Consider the following 17,389-nt stretch of genomic DNA (forward strand, 5'->3'; position numbering starts at 1 on the left):
GTAAAATTAAAAAGAAGAATTCATACAGGAAAAAAAAATCATCAGCAGCATCACTATTTAGGACAAAGATGACAAGGGTTGTCATTACTTCTGTTTTAGGGCATGGTGAGGTGCAGGATTTTAGGCATCCAATATAAGTCACAACTCAAACCAGGATACCCACTACTGCAGATAGACCATTAGTCTGTTCTGGTATGGATTTTCCTGTGTTCTGAATGTAAGCGAAGAGATTATTAAAATAAGTAAATAGATGTGTATGTTACTGTGACACTCTCAAGAGGCGGATTAAGTTTTATTGGGGCCCTGGGCTCAAAGAACATTTGGGCCCCTCACCTCTGCCCCGACCCTGCCCCCTGGCCTAGCTGGAACCTGGGCCATGGTAAGAGCTGCCCAAGGTACCTGGGCCACTGTGGGGAACCCTGGACCCTCTACCTGCACTGGGTGGTGTGCCCTGTGGGGCAGGGACATGGGCTGGGGGCTGTTCTCGGTCCCCAACCCAAGGAGAGTGGACGGTCCAGGGATCCACACAGCTTTCTGGGCTCCCTGGGCAGCTCTTACCTCAGCCTAGGGCAGTTGTCCCCAAACTGTGGGGCATAGCCTCCTAGGGGGGCAGAGAGGAACATATGTGGGGGGCATGGCAGGGCCCAGGACAGCCCCCATGGGGGGGGGGGGGTGGGGAGAGACTACCACCCAGCCACACCTCTGGCCCCCAGCTCCTGCAAGGGGACAGGGTGGTTGGGGGGGGGTGGGTGGCGGAAGCATGACCGAAAAAGTTTGGGGACCCCAGCCTAAGGTGACCATATGTCCCATTTTGGTCCTGGATGTCCCAACTTTTTTGGCAAAACTGGTTGGCAAGAGCAAATGGGACAAATGCCCAGTTTTGCCAAAAAGGGGCTCGGGGAGGTGGTGAGCAGTGGGGCTCAGGCCAGCCCTACGTGGGGCAAGAGGGGGACTTGGACTACTGGCTTGGACCAGCTACGCACAGGAGGTGGGGAAAAGGGCTTGGACCAGCTCCACGTGGGATGAGGGGCGAAGGGGTATATGCTCACCCTATCCCAGGGTCTGTCTTCCATCCTGCCCAAGGCCTCAAGGAGAAGAGGAAGAGCAGGGTGGAGGGATCCTGGAGGGCAGTGTTCCCTCTAATTTTTCGCACACAGGTGCAGAATAACACATCCTCCATATCGGTGCACATAAAATTCATGTGGCGGGGGTGGGGCCGAGGGGGAGGGAAGCTCAGGACTGGGGCAGAATGTGGAGGTGCGGGGGTAGAGGGAGGTGCAGGCTCTGGGGAGGAGGGTCTCAGGGCTGGGTCAAAGGGCTGGGCTGCGGGGAGGTGAGGGCTTCGGCTGGGGGTGCAGGCTGCCCCAGGGCTATGGTGGGAAGAGAGGACTCCCCCCAGCTCTTTCCCTGCAGCAGCACCGGGGGGGAGGGGAGGGGAAGGGAAGAGGGAGGAGAAGGGGTGCCTTTCCCCCTGTCGCAGCAGGGCTGGGTTGGGACCAGACTGGGGAGAGGTGCCTCTCCCCCAGCTGCAGCAGGTCCAGGGCTGGGTTGGGGTGCCTCTGCCCCGGCTAATCCGGGGCTGGTGGGGAGAGGCACCTCCCCCGCCGCAGCAGGTCTGGGGCTGGGGGAGAGGCATCTTTCCCCACTGCAGCCTGAGTGCCTGCGCAGCACTTAGTAGGTTGCCGTGCGGCTTAGAGGGAACTTAGCCGGGGAAATGGGGGTAGAAAAGGAGGAGCAGGAGGCAGGGCCCCTGGGCATGGGCCTTGTGGGCAATCCACCACTGAACATGCTGTACCTTAGAGTGCCACCCTGAAACTCCCATATTCACCACTGTCATATAATTAGGATACGTTTCATACAAAGTATGCCTTCTGAGGTACCATTTTAAAAGTCTTGATCTGTTGAACATTAATATCCTGTTGGATTGTATGTGCTATCACTGTATGTGAGGTTATGAAGTTTTGATATGTATGTGTTACTGAAATATGTTCTGAAGATGGAACACCCACAAACAGCCCTTCAGGTACAACAATGGATTAACCAGACAGCAGTTAATGGCTCATCAACACGCATCAAGGAAAGAATCCACTATCCCAGGAACTGTATACAATGGAGACTTCTCAGAGAGAACATGTAAATAATGGAGACTCCTTGACCAATGGGAGCAGACCCCTACATCACAAACATAGATGTTTGCAGCAAGCTGGAAGAAACTATAAAAGAGGGGAAGTGACATCATTACTGGACCTCTCTCCCCCTTCAACTCAACACCTAGAAGAAATGCCTGGTGGATAAAGACTTTGAACTGAGGAGGCTGGTCCCAGGCTGGAAACGAGTTCCAGCCTACCTGCTGAGGATCTGTAACCTGCTTGCACCATCTGTCAGGGTGAGACACTGCTTGATTCAAATCCTGTTTAGTGTGTAAAACTCAGACTGCAATTTATTTTTGTTTCTTAAATATCCAATTTGGATCTCTATGCTTGCTCTTTATATTCATTTAAAATTTATCTTTCTGTAGTTAATAATATTTTACCTAAAACAGTGTGCTTTTTTTGAAGTGCTCAGGAAATCTCAGCTCAGTTTACAAAGGCTAGTGTGTATCCTCTCCACATCGAGGGAGGGGTGGACTGGGTAATGAACTTACACTGATCAGGCTTCTGACCAGAGCAAGACAGTACAGTTCTGAGGTGCAGCAAGGCTGGGGAGGAGCTGGGGGGAGCCTCTCTATTGTTGGTTCATCAGTGGCTGGTAAAGCATTCATGTAACTCAGCCGGGGGCAGGGCCGTCTCTAGCCATTTTGATGCCCTAAGCAGCCGCCCCCCTGCGGGGGTGGGGGCTGTGTGGGGACCCAGGCTACTGTGGGGAGGGGGGGGGGAGGGAGGGCGGGCTGGCTCCAGGCCTCTGCAGGGGGGAAGCTGGCTACTTCCTGCGGGAAGCGGCGTGACCTGGCCCCAGCCTGCTCTGCTCCTCTGGCTCCTACGCTTGGGGGGGACTGCGCCTCCACACTCGCAAGCAGCAGGGCTGGGAGCCAGGGGAGTGGAGCAGGTTGGGGCCGGGTCGCTCTACTTACTGCCATCGGTGAGTGCAGGGAGCCCGACCCCTGTAGCCATCTTCAGGGGAAGAGCTAGCTGGAGTGGGGGTGGGGTGGAAACAGGCAGAGGCCATGTAGAAGTGGAGCAGCACGCAGCTGCTTAGGTCAAAGTACGCAGCTGCTGGTGCCCTATGCAGCTGCGTACTTTGCGTATGGGTCGGGACGGCCCTGATTGGGTGCATCCCTGCCTGTGGATGGCTGTGTAAATGTAGCGCCTGTCAGAGGTTTGTGGCTTAACAACAACATCAGTGTGAGAGGGATACCCCAGGCTGGTGGGACAAAGGGCTCAGTGGTCCCACGGTCCAGGTTGCACCCGAGGAACCCTGTCACAGTTACATACATACAACTCAATGCATTATGGAGCAGATTCCATCACCCTTTTCCACACTGAGTAGTATCTTACTGTTTGAAGTAGTCCCGTTGACATAAATGGCCTACTTGTAGAAAAAAAAAGCATTACACAATGAGTAAGTTTAGGCTCAAATTCTAGCACAAATTCCAGCTATTTACCACAATTAACGTATTTTCCCCAATTGACTATCTAGTGAATTATTTTTAACCCTAAAAATATAAATACTATTTTCCTCAGTGAGTCTAATAAACAAAGGAAAGTCCTAAGACTGACATTTTAAGATTAAAAGTATACATCCTTTTTTTAATATTTTAATTAAAAAGGATTTACAAAATTTACCTCTTCACACCTGCAGCTAGCATTAACTCTGACCATAGCTCCTGGTTTTAGGAGGTTACTATCATGCAGTCGTAAGCAAACTAAATCCGTTGCACTGTTGGATGGTGCACAGACCAAAATTCGACTGTCTGGTAAAGTATAATGTATCTGCATTTTAAAAAAAGTGCAGCTTTTTAAAACATTTCATTTGGAAAAGCTACATTCATCACAAATAAAGCAAGCACATAGTTCAAATATTTAATATAATTCAGAATACAATTACGTCGTCATGTTTCTACATTCGTCATGTTTCAGTTCAGTCAAAACTCAAGGAAACATCTTTCCCTAGACTGGAAATTCAATCACCATCACCAGATTGAAACACACACCATGAATGCAGGGTATGTGCTTTTAAAGCGGTGGTTAAAGCCTTAATGCAGGGGTCGGCAACCTATGGCACGCGTGCCAAAGATGGCATGTGAGCCGGGGTCCTGGCAGGCAGCAGCATGCCATTAAAAATCCGGCCCGGCCCACTCTTCTCCGTTCCCCGCCCCTCCCACGGGGGCAAGGGGCAGAAGCTTGGTCCTGCCAGCTACCCTGCCTCTTCCCACAGTGTGCTGGGTTCCTACCCCACCATCCCTCCCTGCTGGCCGATCAGCTGATGGCCCTTGCGAGGGAGGGGGAAGGGGTGGGAGAGGAGCGGAGTCAGTGTGCTCGCTGCTCCTGGTGGAGGCAGAGAAGAAGCGGGAGCAGGGACTTGGGGAAGCGGGGCATATCCCCTCCAGCCCCCCTGCCGTGAGGACCCCAGCCTTCTGCCTGACTCCCCCCCACACACACCCAGCCCTCTTCCCTGAGCCCTGCAGCCCCGCACACTCCCAAGGCCCCTGCCCTGAGCCCTGTACCCCCCGCTCACACACACCCAGCCCTCTGCTTGACTCCTTCACCCCACCCCCCCATGACCCCAGCCCTGACTCTGGCACCTCCACACATACCAAGGCTCCCCGCACCTTATGCCCTGACACCTGCACCCCCCCCACATGCCCCCAGCCTTCTGCCCTGACTCTTGCACCCCCCCACATCCCCAGCCCCCCCACACGCCCCACATCCCCATCCCCACCCTGTGCATCAGATGGGAGCTCCTGCACCTCCCCCCCACATTCCCACCTGCACCCCTCCCACCAAATGGGAGCTGCCCAGGTAAGTGCTCCACACCCAAACCTCCTGCCCCAACCCTGAGCCCCCTCCCTCATTCTAGCTCTTGGCCAGACACTACACCCCAACCTCCAGCCTGCTCCTTCACCCCCAGCCCTGTGCTCAGTGCACTCCCGCCCTCAGCTCAGTGCAGAGAGAGAGGAAGAGAATGGGCTAGAACCAAGGAGAAGGTAGGTACCCACTGTATGTGGGCAGGGCCGGGACCCCAGACCGGCAGCGGGCTGAGCGGGTCCAGCAGCTGGGATCCTGGCTGGCAGGAGCCAGGGGATGGAACCCCTGAGCGGCCGGCAGCGTAAGATCAACATTTTAATTTAATTTTAAATGAAGCTTCTTAAACATTTTGAAAACCTTGTTTATTTTACAATACAACAATTGTTTAGTTATATAATATATAGGCTTAGAGAAAGAGAGAGAGAGACACCTTCTAAAAAACATTAAAATGTATTACCAGCACATGAAACCTTAAAGTGAATAAATGAAGACTCGGCACACCACTTCTGAAAGGTTGCCGACCCCTGCCCTAGTGAATAGTATTTAAACAAAAATACTGAATTAAAAAACTGACTATATGTTGTTAAAAGATTTATGAACACAAACTTGTACAGAGATCTTCTCTTGGATTTATTTTCACATGGAGAGAGTTGAACTGAAATACCCTCTAAGTGTTAGCATGTTTTTTTAAAAGCTATTTTTAGTTTTGATTATGATAAGTATCTATGGCAATTCCAGAGATTATTGCTTTGTTGTTCACTATTACCTGTAAGATCGCTTCTATCACTGTTACAGTTTTTCCAGTTCCCGGTGGTCCGAAGAGAACATAAGGAGTTGGACGACATTCACCACTAAGTATCCTTTTCACTGCTAATTTCTGATGCTCATTCAGCACAGGATTGAAAAATTCACAGTCTCTCTGTTCAGGTGTCATGATTCCATTGACTATATTCAAAACAGATAAGCATTACAAATACACAAGGAGAGTTTTTTTTTGTAAATTAGTATTTCAGTTAAACAGATTTTGATTTAATGTGATCTAGACTTTATAATATAATCATTTTAAAAAGATAGTGATAGCTAAAAATGTATCTGACAACTCTTTAAATTCCCAATCCCAATAACAATTAAAATAGAAAAACAAGGCCTTCAGTTTCAAACGTGCAAAGGGCCATTCATAGATTTTTAAGGCCAGAAAGGACCATAATAATCATCTAGTCTTACCTCCTGCATAACGCAGGCCAAAGAACCTCACACCAGTGAGCTCTACATCAAGCCCATACATAACTTCTGTTTGACCGTTACAACATATCTAAGAAGGACATTCAAGTCTTGATTTAAAGACTTCACATGATGAAGATTCTGCCATATTCCTAAGTAAGCTGTTCCAATGATCAATTATCCTCAACATTAAAAGACGTGCCTTACTTCTAGTGAGAATTTGTCTAGCTTCAACTTCCCACTGTTGGATCTCATTATGTTTTTTTCCCCATTAAAGAGTCATCTATAAGAAATTTCTTCATCATGTAGGTACTAGTAGACTATGATCGAGTAACCTCTTAGCCTTCTCTCAGATAAAGTAATTAATTTGAGGTACTTAAAACTTTCATTCTAAGGTATGTATTCCAGACCTCAAATCATCCTTGCAACTCTTTTCTGAACCTTTTCCAAATTTTTCCAACATCCTTTTTGAAGTGTGGGCACTAGAACTGGACACAGCATTCTAGTAATGCTGTATAACGAGGTAATGCTTCTTCCCTACTTCTAACTTGATATTTCCCTACTTATGCATCCAAGGATCACATTCACCTCTTAGCTATATCATCACATTGCGAGTTCACATTCAGTTGGCTTTCTACCATGACCCTTAAGTCCTTTTCAGTGTCACTGCATTCCAGGATTCAGTCGACCATCTTGTAAGTATGACCTACAGTCTTTTCTTCTAGATAGATGTATGACTTTGCACTTAACATGGTGTGCAAATGATCCAACCTTACCAAATGATTGGTATCATCTAGATCATTCTGGATAACTGATCTATTAATAGCAGTTAACTCACGTGATTAACTCAAAATTAATTGTGATTAAAAATTAATCGTGATTAATTGCCGTTTTAATCGTACTGTCAAACCATAGAATACCAATTGAAATTTATGAAATATTCTTGGATGTTTTTCTACATTTTCATATATATTGATTTCAATTACAGCACAGAATACAAAGTGTACAGTGCACACTTTCTATTATTTTGATTAGAAATATTTGCACTGTAAAAATGATAAACAAAAGAAATAGTATTTTTCAATTCACCTCATACAAAGTACTGTAGTGCCATCTCTTTATCGTGAAAGTGCAATTTACAAATATAGATTTTTTTGTTACATAACTGCACTCCAAAACAAAACACTGTAAAACTTTAGAGTCTACAAGTCCACTCAGACCTACTTCTTATTCAGACAATTGCTCAGACAACCAAATTTGTTTACATTTACAGGAGGTAATGCTGCCTGGTTCTCATTTACAATGTCACCTGAAAGTGAGAATCAGAGTTTGAGTAGCAATTTTGTAGCTGGCATAGCAAGGTATTTACATGCCAGATATGCTAAACATTCATATGCCCTTTTATGCTTCAGCCACTATGCAGAGAACATGCTTCCATGCTGGTGACGCTCGTTAAAAAAAATAACGCGTTAATTAAATTTGTGACTGAACTCCTTTGCGGAGAACTGTATGTCTCCTGCTCTGTTTTACCTGCACTGTGCCATATATTTCATGTTATAGCAGTCTCGGATGATCACCCAGCACATGTTCATTTTAAGAACACCTTCACCGCAGATTTGACAAACGCAAAGAAGGTACTAATGTAAGATTTCTAAAGATAGCTATAGCACTCAACCCAAGGTTTACGAATCTGAAGTGCCTTCCAAAATCTGAGAGGGCCAAGGTGTGGAGCATGCTTTCAGAAGTCTTAAAAGAGCAACACACCGATGTGGAAACTACAGAACCCGAACCACCAAAAAAGAAAATCAACCTTTTGCTGGTGGCATCTGACTCAGATGATGAAAATGACCATGCACGGTCTGCACCACTTTGGATTGTTATCAAGCAAGACCCGTCATAAGCATGGACGGATGTCCTCTAGAATGGTGGTTGAAGCATGAAGGGACATATGAATCTTTAGCACATCTGGCACAAAAATACCTTGTGATGCCGGCTACAACAGTGCCATGCGAACGCCTGTTCTCACTTTCAGGTGACATTGTGAACAAGAAGCAGGCAGCATTATCTCCTGCAAATGAAAACAAGCATGTTTGTCTGAGCAATTGGCTGAACAAGAAGTAGGACTGAGTGGACTCATAGGTTCTAAAGTTTCCATTGTTTCATTTTTGAATGCAGTTATTTTTTGTACATAATTCTACATTTGTAAGTTCAACTTTCATGATAAAGTGACTGCACTACAGTACTTGTATGAGGTGAATTGAAAAATACTGTTTTTTTACAGTGCAAATATTTGTAATAAAAATAAATATAAAGTGAGCACTGTGCACTTTGTATTCTGTGCTGTAATTGAAATCAATATATTTGAAAATGTAGAAAACATCCACAAATATTTAAATTAATGGTATTCTATTATTGCTTAACAGCGTGATTAATTGCTTGCCAGCTCTACTATTTACCACTACACCAATCTGTGTCATCTGCAAATTCTATCAGTAATGATTTTATATTTTTTTCCACATTGATAGAGTATTGAGAAAGCTTAGCACTGGGCCAAGAACAGATCCCTGCAGGATCCCACTAGAAATACCCTCTAATGGTTAATTATTCTTATTTGCAATCCTTTGTTAACCAATTTTTAATTCATTTAATAAAGGCTACATTGATTTTGTATAGTGCTCATTAAGTCAAAGGCCTTAGAGACATCCAAGTATCTCACATGAACACTTATCTTTATTAACCAACCTTGTAATCTCATCTAAAATGATATCAAGTTTGTTTGATGAGACCTATTTTCAATAAAAACCATATTGATTGGTATTAATTACATTTATAATTCTTTAATTCTTTCGTGACTGTGTCCCATAACAGCTTTTCTATGATTTTGCTTGGGACAGATGTTAGGCCAAGCAACCTATAGTTACCTAGGTCATCCTATTGACCCTTTTTAAGTATTAGTCCAACATTAGCTTTTTTCCAGTCCTCTGGAACTTCCTCAATGTACCAAGATCTGGGTGGTTTTTTTGGTTTGTTTAAAAACTACATACATACATACATACACACACACACACTCCATCCTCCAAACCAGTTTACCAGTCAACTTTCAAATCCAAAACATCAGTACAAGATGGAAAGAAAGCATTAAAACATACTCAGTTTACTTGTCTGTGTAGCAACAGTCACCATTCGAGGCATGGCCACTATGTTTCTCTCCTTTGGCACCATGCATTTTGTTTGCTCATTTTGCATTTTCTTTTTCTGAAAAGATCATTACAGAAAACACACACACAAAAAATCAAACGTAAGCACGCTGTAATTATTCTCTCTTTGTAATGCTTTTAAGACTGTTAGAAATGTTTAGCACTTCCTCCCATTTAACTGCATATCAACAGAAAAAGCTGTGGGGAAGGACAAAGAGGAAAGGAAAAACCCAGACAAATACCCTCACATCCTGGCCCCTTTTATTTGAACGAAAGAAAAAAAAGTTACTCATGACATCTTAAAGCACTGTTGCTAATTGCACACATATTCTGCAGATCTGGATGAGTTTTCAAAAGTTACCATTGGTTTATCTGTTTTTCTTTCCTATAAGAACTGCCAATATGTGCTTTTTTGTCTATTTTTAAGGAAATATTCACCTCTTTTTATGATGTGTTTAATCAGGAGTCGCATCAAGGCTGGATCAATCGCATCAGGAAGCATAATTATGCCTCACAATAAGAATTCTCATTGGCTCCTATAGTCAGGATGATTTGCAGCCCAGTATCTTTTTTCTTCTTCTTTTTTTTTTTTTTTTTTAAAAAGGAGCTTACGAAAACCAGTTTAAAGCAAATCTGACAACCCGAACTCGTAATTTCATAAGCAGTTTCCCTTTCAGAAACCAAAATCATGGATCCACTCAAAGCACTGAACTGTGAAACAAGATCTTTGCCACCAGAAGGAAGACATCATAAATACACCAGATATAACAATGCATTCACTATTGTGCTGGTCCTGTCGAAGACTATATCTGCAGTAGCAAACTGTTGGCATTTAAGTGTAAAAGATTATAAGAAATACATTTATAGTAGATTTACCTTATCTTTCTTCTTGGTATACTGTTCACGATCAGCAGCAACAGTACGACATCCCATATTATTCCAAGTCTTGACAACTTGTGGGGATTGTAAAACCAGAGTATTTGGAAATAACACTTTGGGTTTAAGGAAGGGAAAAAGAGAATTTTTTTTTTTGAAAATGCATTTTACGTGGCTCTATCAATATAGATACATTAAGATACTTACTGTCAGTGTTTAATTATAACTGAATCATCAGCTTCTTTCCTTGCACTTTGAATTAGCTGTGTCCAATTTATGAAAATTTGATGTAAAAACCCTAGGTATGGTGAGGGAGGAACTGGAAGGTAAAACTGAAATCCATGTTTACATTTCTGTAGTCTGTAGAGCTGATCAGAAATGTGCAACTCTTTTCGATAAAAAGGCCATTATATTTAGCTAACTCTAACAGAGGAGGATTACGTAAAAAGTTAAAAGGGAATTCTGCATCTTCCCTATATTCCTCCTGCATTTTTCCCAATTTACCCAAGCTAGGAAGTCCTGCAGAACTCTTTCACATTGTGCAAAACAACATAGTGGCACCAGTAGTTAGAAATTGATTAGATATGTTAGTTCTAATTGGAGTCAAACTGCTTTCCTCATGTAGAGACACCACAGAGAGAAAATCAGTTTTCATAGTGGTTGCTCTGTGACAAAGAATTGCTCCTCTCTCAACAAAGATACGGGGTACTTTAGATGAATGAATAGAAGCCCCAGTGAAACACTGCATTTTGAAATCTGACCAAAAGAGTACAGTACATTAACTTCACCTCAGTATTTTCTGAAGGGGAGGAAAAATGCCCTCACGCTATTGGAAGGTTACCTTTTTCACCCAGATAGATGCCTTGTTCAACTGCAAACTGGCATCGCCTGCTGGTAGTCCTGTCAACAGAATAGCAATAGTATGGATTAAACTAAAAACTAAAGTTTTCATAGAATACAGCAATACTCATTTCCTCTCTGAATCAATGCTATATATCAAAGACTGAAATGAAATATTAAGCCTCTATAACCATGTATATCTTCCCTCAATTCCTGTTTTCATGTGGTATTTAGCTGAAGGATTACTTGGTCAAGTTTCTTTTATAGGCATATTTCACCAAACTTTAAAATAGATAGATTGATAAAATATGAAAAGTGTTTCTCATTAAAAGGACAAAATAAGTTACCTGGAATTTCAGAGATAAGCATGATAGGAAGATATTTTTCCTTAAAAAACAAAAAACCCAACTCGTTTTTATTAAGGAAGATGAAGTGATGAATTTTTAGGGAAAATAATGCTTTCTAAGCAAGTTTTGATGTTGGCAGCATACTAAAAATAATATAGTGAAGTCAATATCAGCCATTCTTGTCCTGCTCTGATGCCACAAAGTTATTTCAATTACAGAGTCCAATTTTCCATTGCCTGGCTCCTAGAGTAGTCATTTACATGTAAAAGAATGGGTGTAAAAATGTAAATCACTCCCTTTCTGATTTGATAGCATTTTGCAGAGTTATTAATGAGTACAGAAGATGCCAGGCAATGAACTATCCAGTTCTTAGATTTTGTTTGTCCTTTTCTTTCATGTGAACTTTTCAGAATTAAGCAAATGGTCATGTAATAAGACTAACATAACAAAGGACAGTGAAATACAGCTTTTTAAAAGTCTACAAAAATACCTATTGAATGCAAATTCTACATCCATGGGTTCAGAGTTGTAAGCCTGTTCAAACTCTGGGTTAAGTCTCAGCATAACATCTTCATCGTGAATCTGTTTTAAAGAGGGGGGAAAAAAAAAAAAAAGACAGTTTATTAGTCCTGTAGGATTTGAGGGCACTCAGCACTCCATAGGATCAGATCCCTTATGTTTGAAAAATCTCCTGGAACATTTGCTCATACTAGTTAAAAACAAAAAATGGATAATATCTACCATATAATTTCTATATAAGAGTTTTACAGAGTTTGCTTTTAATGGGTGAAATTTCTGGTGTTGAGAAGAAGCAAAAGCTTCTGTCTTCCAAGTACACAGTATGAAATAAAGTAGAATCAATAATTTGGGGGAGAGTAACTGAAATGAATCCAGGTTCACAAAAGATAAACAATTACTCCTTTAACTCTCAGTTTCCCCTTAGTTTTGTGGGCTACTGTTTTTAGCAGAAAAGCTAACTCACTCACCTCAGTAACATAGGCAATGTACTCTATTATATGCTCAGAGTAGTCTTGACTTTTTAATATCACTTTGTCACCTAGTTTTAAAAAAAGTTAAATACAATGTTTAGTATAAAAATACTGTTACCAGATATTGGAAAATTCTCACTGAAATACTACCCACTGGTGTGTGTGTGTGTGTGGGGGGGGGGGGGAATACAGTGAAACTTAATGAGTTTCAAGGGTCCTGCAAACTCACCAACAAAGGGACATCACTGAAGATGATGCATCTGTGCACACCTCAGCTCAATTTAGTCTTATGTTCTTAAAATTGGAATACCTAGTTGTGTGTGTGTGTGTGTGTGTGTGTGTGTGTGTGTGTGTGTGTGTGTGTGTGTGTGTGAGAGTGAGAGAGTGAGAGAGTGAGAGAGTGAGAGAGAAATACTTCTAAGACACCTACTGTGGTATGCGACTAACACAGTTTCGGCACTATTTATTGGAAACAACATCCCACACAATGCAACGGATTTCAAAAATTCTGACCTCAAAAAGTTAACTCCTTTAACCTGGTTTTACATTTAGCCTCTCACATGTTCTCTAATTTAGTATAATACTAAACAGTACAGTACATTTTCTATGTAAAACCCAATCAATTACTGTACATCAGAATCCTATACCAGGACAAGCCATGAAAGCACACAGAAACACATACACTGCCTCTTCAAAGCATAACATCTCCAGAAATCAAACATTCTGAGGCACTGTAATAAAATATATTGGCATAATGTTCTATTTATCTAGGTGCCAGGGTTAATACCTGTCTCTTCAAATGTTTTTAATAGAAAACATGGAAAAAGATAAAATGCATCAATTTCTATTGTGTAGATTGAGAATATTGATCATCTTGCTATTCAGCTTTAACAATTTTATTAAGTGTAAACCATCACCTGCATATAAGGAAGGTCTTCCCTCTGCCAACCCTGGCACTTCCAGCACCAAGAAGTTTCCATTCTTTTTCAAAATGATTCCACTCATGCTAAATTCTTTGATCTCCATTTCAGCATGGATCTCCTCAAGCCACAGCAGGGTAGAAAGGTTTGCTTTATAGTTAGACAGATTCAGTCGCTGAAAATTAAAAAAAAAGTAAGTTATGCGTATTGCAATAGTGTCTAGAAGCCACAACAAAAATCTGAGTCCCTTGTGCTAGGAGCCATACAAAATACATATGAAGACACAGTCCCTGCCCCAAAAGGTGTACACCCTAAGTAGACAACAACAGACAAAGGTATGGGAGAACAGAGGCACAGAATGACATGACTCGCCGAACGTCACAGAGAAGTTAGTGGCAGAGCTGGAAACATAACTCAAGTCTCCCAGTTCAGTGCCTTATCCACTAATGAAAGGTAGCAAGTGATAATGGGAATTTTGGAAGAGCATCAGTCTTAATTTACCATTTTCATGTACGTGAACACGGATTTTCAGAAGAGCCTAAGCTGGTTAGGCACCCATATCCCATTGAAGTTCAAGAATTCCCTTTGGTTCCTTTGAAAAATCTAAGCCACCGTACTTCTACACTTTTTGCATTATAATCTGAGAGATGTCTCTAAAAATCATCTTAAAGGGTAAATACAGAAGTACCCTGGTTTTAGCTGTATTTTATTTAGATCACACTACTAATTTTGTAACGAAAACTAGTAGTTCCAAACATATCTAAGATTTCGTATTTGACCTTTAAGTAAGCATAAAGTTCTCAGAGACCCTTTTTTCTAAAACCAAATACCGACTCCTGCACCCTAAAATAACACGCTGAACTTCTAGGAGAAAATAAGAGAGAGAATGAACTACTGGAAGAGTCAGAAGGTCTTAATTAAATAATTTTAATAAGAGTTAAATACAAACAAAAACATTTTTTTAACTCCTTTCTTTCAAAAGAAGAAAGCAAAATCCAGTACTGGTACTAAAAAGTAGACAAAGGAACTGTAGTTCTTGGTATCAGGGAAGCTAGTGGTTCATAGGAAATGGATAAGGTAAAAAAATGTTACTGATTTATGCAGTTCAAAAGACGCTTTTAAAAACAATAGCAACGACAAATAGCATTCAGGCTACCCTAGTTCCTTGTAACTTCCGAGGGGAAAAGAGCGTGGGACTTATTTTAGACCACTTATTTTTCAACTGGCCAACATTACTCACGTTTACGCTGCCAGGGCAGTCATGCCATTGCACAGCTGGAAGAACACTGGCTGAAAGAATCCCCCTGTCAAACATTACTCCAAGAGGGAACAACTTATGACACTTAACAACAGAGGATGTGGAGAGAGCAGCCTAGGATAGCTGGAAATGGTAGAATCTTGTTTGAGCCCTAAACTATTTCGGACAGTGCAGGAAGGATTCAAATTCAGATTACCCTGCGATTCTCACCTTTTTCCCAAATCACAAATAAAACAGAAATGCAGAAGCAGCAGCACTAGCAGATTAACGAATACCGTCACTGCATTCTGTGCCACATGTTTAGCAGCAGATTTAGCTTAGCACAGGGGTTCTCAAACTGTGGGTTGAGACCCCCAAAGTGGGTCGTGATTTTGTTTTAATGGAGTCGCCAGGACCGGCATTAGACTTGCTGGGGCTCAGGGTCGAAGTAAAAACCCAAGCGCTACCACTTGGGCCAAAACCAAACTCTGAGAGCTTCATCCTTGGGTGGTGGGACTCAGGCTTTGGCTCCGGCCCTGGAAGACGAAGATCAGGTTACAGGCCCCCACCCAGGGCGGTGGGGCTCAGGGCTTTGGTCCCCACTCCTGGGGTCATGCAATAATATTTGTTGTCAGAAGGGGGTCGCGGTGCAATGAAGTTTGAGAACCCCTGGCTTATCACAAGGCTAAAATACAGAGATCATTCTTGGCTTGTGAAAGATTGGCATGCGTCAGAGCATACAGGTCATTTGGAGTTTCTTGGAAGCAGTCTCATGGCCCTGGTGTCTTATTGCAATGCCTCAGTTGTACCCTTCAGAAGCCATTTGTCAAGTCAGACAACAGGTTTTTTTGTTAAATCACAATCGGGATTTCAGAGTCCTAGGTGAGAGCCCTCTCTGAGCTGAAGCAGTTACGCTTAGACCATAAAAAGGTAGCTGGGTGATTCTGAAGGAGACACAAGGGCATGCTGACCAGAAGCCAGGACTTTGAGCTCTGTAGACAAAGAGCTGTTTGGAGTTTATAAAAATTACCAATATGCACAAAGGGAATGTGACCAGAGAGTTTGCTGGTTTACGTTATGTTGGTTGAACAGCAGTCCTTTAAAATAATCCAGAAACCAGAGAGAGGATTCCTCCACCCCTCCCAAAAAACCAATAACCCCTCAAATCTTCTGTGAACTCTTTCTCCAACCATTTAGACTCAGGCCTTGACACAGGGAATTTTGGGGAAGAGCTGGGACACTGATGAGTTGTGAAACACTGTATTATCCAGACAGCAGTATAGTAATAAACTCTCTAGAGCTGCTCCAGCCTACTTCACAAACCCTGTCCTTCTCCTCCTACCTATTCCTGTTAATCCTGTGCCTACTTCCTCTCTGTTCTTCCCCACAACCATACACTGCTAGTTCAAGAAACATGTTCTTTTGCAGCTCTGGCATCTGAGATGGCCTTTTCCATATGGCACTCTAATATACTCCCCAACCATTTTCAAATTCTCACTTGCCTAGGCCTTCTAATTTCTTCTCTGGTTCAGGGCCTGCAATACACTGACTCCCACTAAAGTCAAGAGAGCATCTACCAGGATCAGACTCTTACTTTGTAACTAGATTTTGTAGACCTACATGATAACCATTATTAAGGCTACATTTTAGACACAGGTATTTTTAGTAAAAGTCATGAACAGGTAACAGGCAGTAAACAAAAATTCATGGCCTGTGACCTGTCCATGACTTTTACTATATACCCCTAACTAAAACTTGGGCGGGGGGGGGGGGGGGCAACGGGGGCTTTCGGGAGGCAGTGCAGGGGCACCATGGGTACTGGGGGTTGGTGGCCCAAGACCCCCACTAGTGCTGGGGGGGGGGGGGAGGAGGAAGGGGAGAGGGAGAGAAACAGCGGCCCGGGACCCCTGCTGGGACTGTAGGGAGAGGGTTGGAAGGGCTGGCAGGCTCCCTACCTGGCTTCGTGTGTCCCTGCAGCTCCTAGGGGGAGGGGTCACAAGGGGCTCTCTGCACGCTGCTCCCAGCACAAGTGCCAGCTCCATAGCTCCCATTGACCGGGAACAGCAGCTAGTGGGAGCTGCAGGGGTGGGAGCTGCAGAGCCCCCTGGCCCTTCTGGCTAGGAGCTGCAGGGACATGCCGGTGGGAGCCCCCCCACCCCAAGGTAAGTGCTGCCCCGCACCTCAACCACCTGCTCATAGCCCTGACCTCCCTCCCACACACCTAAACTGCTGCTGTGGGCAGCCCCTGAGCCAGCACTGGCCACTGCAGAAGTTACAGTGGTCACAGAAAGTCATGGAATCATGACTTCCATGACAGACATGCAGCCTTAACCTATATATATATAGATATAGATATAGATATATAAAAATAAAACAAAGAAAGCAGCTACACAGGAGTATTTTTTGTATGTGTTCAGGTTGGCATTCAAAAAGATGCAAAGAGATATTTTACACTTGCATATATGTGTGCACTCATACCTCTGCAAGGAGAGGTTGAAAAGTCAGTATGTCCGATTTTTGCTCCACACATTTTCTTAATCTATCCGGTATGGGATAGTGTGGTAGGAAACTTGGAAGACATCTTCTACAACTTCTAAAATAAGAATTCAAAGTTACTTCAAGTCAGTATTTTTAGGTTGCACAAAGTAGTTCTTACAAACTGAACTGAGCTGGTTCGTGTGGATTTCTTTACTAAAGAGTAAAAACAAAACTCAAGATTCTGTAGTTACTAAAGTAAGCATAAGTTTGGAAAAAAAAAAAAAAGATTCACATAAAGGACCACAAGTTAGCAAACACCA

The 17,389-nt window shown here is 43.1% G+C and overlaps 1 protein-coding gene across 7 annotated transcripts in view; it reads right to left on the minus strand.

Annotated features, from left to right (window-relative positions):
* MOV10L1 (Mov10 like RISC complex RNA helicase 1) overlaps positions 1-17,389 on the minus strand; it is an 84,761-nt gene that overhangs the window by 37,493 nt on the left and 29,879 nt on the right. For 6 of the 7 annotated variants that reach the window (XM_043550753.1, XM_037889043.2, XM_043550747.1 and 3 more), the window contains 9 exons: positions 17,070-17,184; positions 13,352-13,529; positions 12,432-12,502; positions 11,936-12,027; positions 11,100-11,158; positions 10,259-10,374; positions 9,335-9,440; positions 5,731-5,909; positions 3,783-3,929 (listed from right to left, as the gene is read on the minus strand). In XM_043550753.1, the coding sequence (XP_043406688.1) occupies positions 3,783-3,929; positions 5,731-5,909; positions 9,335-9,440; positions 10,259-10,374; positions 11,100-11,158; positions 11,936-12,027; positions 12,432-12,502; positions 13,352-13,529; positions 17,070-17,184 (1,063 nt within the window). The remainder of the gene's footprint in view (positions 1-3,782; positions 3,930-5,730; positions 5,910-9,334; positions 9,441-10,258; positions 10,375-11,099; positions 11,159-11,935; positions 12,028-12,431; positions 12,503-13,351; positions 13,530-17,069; positions 17,185-17,389) is intronic. The other variant, XM_043550738.1, reaches the window with a different exon arrangement.

This window comes from Chelonia mydas, chromosome 1, assembly GCF_015237465.2.
Source record: "Chelonia mydas isolate rCheMyd1 chromosome 1, rCheMyd1.pri.v2, whole genome shotgun sequence".
NCBI lineage: Eukaryota > Metazoa > Chordata > Testudines > Cheloniidae > Chelonia > Chelonia mydas.